We start from the raw sequence: 2500 nt of genomic DNA on the forward strand, positions 1-2500 counted from the left end.
GCACTCAGGACTCTGAATCCTGCGATCCGAGTTCAAATCTCGGTGGAACCTGAAACTTTTCCCTACAGTACTAGTCCATTGTGGAATAATATAAACATGAATAGACTAACTAATGATAGCTACTGATGTTATCACAAGCACATTGTCAACCCCCCGCTAGACTTGAATGGCGTGTTTCCACCGAGTGGTGCTGTCAGGTGTGGCTCGTAATTATATATTCATGTGGCATTCTGTCCAATGCTTAAAATATGTCTGTGGCATTCAGTAGGCTAATGCTGTGGTAAAGTGTGCAAAGCAAAGTGTGGTTCTTTTTTTCAGACCCAAGTGTTTCTTACTGTTCAATAGATACAACTTTATCAATCCCCAGTAAGATAAATGTGTTAAAGTTGTCCCTATAAAACAATAATGGTAAAAAATTAAAATAAGTTTTTGCCAGGATACGTTTCAGTCTGCCTCATGTTGGCCATATTTCCGAGGACTGAATTTACCAATTAAATGTTTCAAGAGAGAAGGCTGTCGACCAATGACGGTAAAACTACAGGCAGACCGTGCAATCCGAAGGCTCTACTTCACCACTCCCCCTACTCACTTCCACCAATGCCAAGCGAATATAACTGAGTAGGGGAGGGCGTAGTATGACTAGTTTGTGAACGACCCAGAAAGAGAAACGCAACCTGAGAGCAACGCAAATTCGATGTGAGCTCTAATAAAATAACAGACTATTTTGAAATTCCACCCGGACACATTTTTAGGTCTCAAAAATAGGACATGTCCGGGGAAAAAATAGGACGTCTGGTCAAGTACTGTACGGGGAACCCACTTGATTCCTACCTGTTCCACTGTTATAAAAAAAATTGCGGCGTTTTCCTGGTCATTTCTGTTCGTGAGAAATACAAACTGTAGCGTGTGAACGGGTTGAAATGCGTGAGACTTGAGAGCATGAACATTGTCAGTCAATCCTCGGTTGAAGTGAGAAAAAACAGGTTCCATGGTGTAATGGTTAGCACTCAGGACTCTGAATCCTGCGATCCGAGTTCAAATCTCGGTGGAACCTGATTCTTTTCTCTACAGAATTGTCGCCTCCATTATGGCAGAATATAATGTCAGCAAGAATTGATCAACCACTGATGGCTACTGATGCTGACAATAGTATATATACACCCCCGTCCATTCCTCAATCGACAGGTTCTATGGTGTAATGGTTAGCACTCAGGACTCTGAATCCTGCGATCCGAGTTCAAATCTCGGTAGAACCTGAATTTTTCGCTCCACATCTCTCGCCACCATTATGGCAGAATATTATGTCAACAAAAGGAAAATAAAGGGTCGAAATCTAATGAACCTAATTCATTCAACAAATGTATAGATTAATAATGGTGACAGAAGACATCATACCCTTCTGAGCTCTGGCCGTGATCTCAAAGTATTTCACTGTGAACTCCTGGATGTTAAGTACCGCCTCCTGAGCCTTTTTCTGCCAATCGGAATCCTCCTTCTTAAGAGCTTCGACCCGCCGTGGGCCAAGGTAATCATTCTCCATGGAAATCTGTAAGACACACAAATACAAACAGAAACACAAACACAAACACACGCACAAACACAAGCACACGCACACGCACACACAATTACATTATATTGTATAAGGCCACCTCTACTGACACATTCACACAAACATATGCGATCTTGCAATAGAGACAATGCCACACAGTAAATGGCACAGAAATGTACACATCAAGACACAACACACACATTGAATGTCTTGTGCCTCAAAGATTCTACACTTCACTAGCAGAGTTTAATAATAACAAAAACACTCACAACTCAGGTCGTTCATAATAATAATGAACAATTCATTGGGTTTTCATAGCGCTTTTCATGACACCCAAAGCCCTTTACATATCGAGTGCATTTGTGTGTGCTATCCCCAAATATATGACTAACGTGAAGGGTGCGTTATTTTACAACACATTATAGATTACATTCCACATTATAGGCATTATTTAAAAATAGGTGTTAGAATGGCTTTTAGTAAGGATTGTATAGGGAAAACCTGTTGGTTCAACACGCATGCCAGAAGAGGGAGCCACGATCCAACACGTTCACTTCATACACTTCAGTATCTGTAGGAATAAACTAAACAATCTGCATCCTTTACAACCTAATAAGTTACTAAAACATGAGTAGTGCTTTGACCTAGAGGAGATAATGGTTAATGTTGTTGTGTAAGTGCAACTCAGGACCCCAGAAATGTGTTGTAAGCTATTTAATCGGACGAAGTAAGAAGCAAAGGTTTAACATCGCTCTGATGTGACCTTGTGAAAAGGCTAACTCAGTTCACTGACTGCTTTTGGGTTGAATCCAAGAACCTCCTTATTTTGTTGGCCAAATAAAACAGGAGAAATCCCCAACTGTGTGTTCTTAAAAACATTGTTTTTAACCTAAGTTTGAATATTTCTTTTTTTATTTTCCTAGTACATATGCACTTCAACCAATCAAAACA

The 2500-nt window shown here is 40.3% G+C and overlaps 1 protein-coding gene and 3 non-coding genes across 6 annotated transcripts in view; 3 read left to right on the forward strand and 1 right to left on the reverse strand.

Moving 5' to 3' along the window:
- The window catches only part of trnaq-cug (transfer RNA glutamine (anticodon CUG)), a 72-nt gene extending 21 nt beyond the window's left edge, over nucleotides 1-51 (forward strand). Inside the window, exon 1 of the tRNA in view lies at nucleotides 1-51. This exon is cut by the window's left edge and continues 21 nt beyond it. This is a non-coding gene — a tRNA (tRNA-Gln).
- Nucleotides 1-2500, reverse strand: part of LOC115546032 (junction-mediating and -regulatory protein) — a 17570-nt gene that overhangs the window by 8236 nt on the left and 6834 nt on the right. For all 3 annotated transcript variants that reach the window (XM_030359632.1, XM_030359631.1, XM_030359633.1), the window contains exon 3: nucleotides 1396-1546. In XM_030359632.1, the coding sequence (XP_030215492.1) occupies nucleotides 1396-1546 (151 nt within the window). The remainder of the gene's footprint in view (nucleotides 1-1395; nucleotides 1547-2500) is intronic.
- Nucleotides 983-1054, forward strand: trnaq-cug (transfer RNA glutamine (anticodon CUG)). Its single transcript has one exon. It is a non-coding gene; the product is annotated as a tRNA-Gln (tRNA).
- On the forward strand, nucleotides 1185-1256 carry trnaq-cug (transfer RNA glutamine (anticodon CUG)). Its single transcript has one exon. It is a non-coding gene; the product is annotated as a tRNA-Gln (tRNA).

This window comes from Gadus morhua, chromosome 6 (genome assembly GCF_902167405.1).
Source record: "Gadus morhua chromosome 6, gadMor3.0, whole genome shotgun sequence".
NCBI lineage: Eukaryota > Metazoa > Chordata > Actinopteri > Gadiformes > Gadidae > Gadus > Gadus morhua.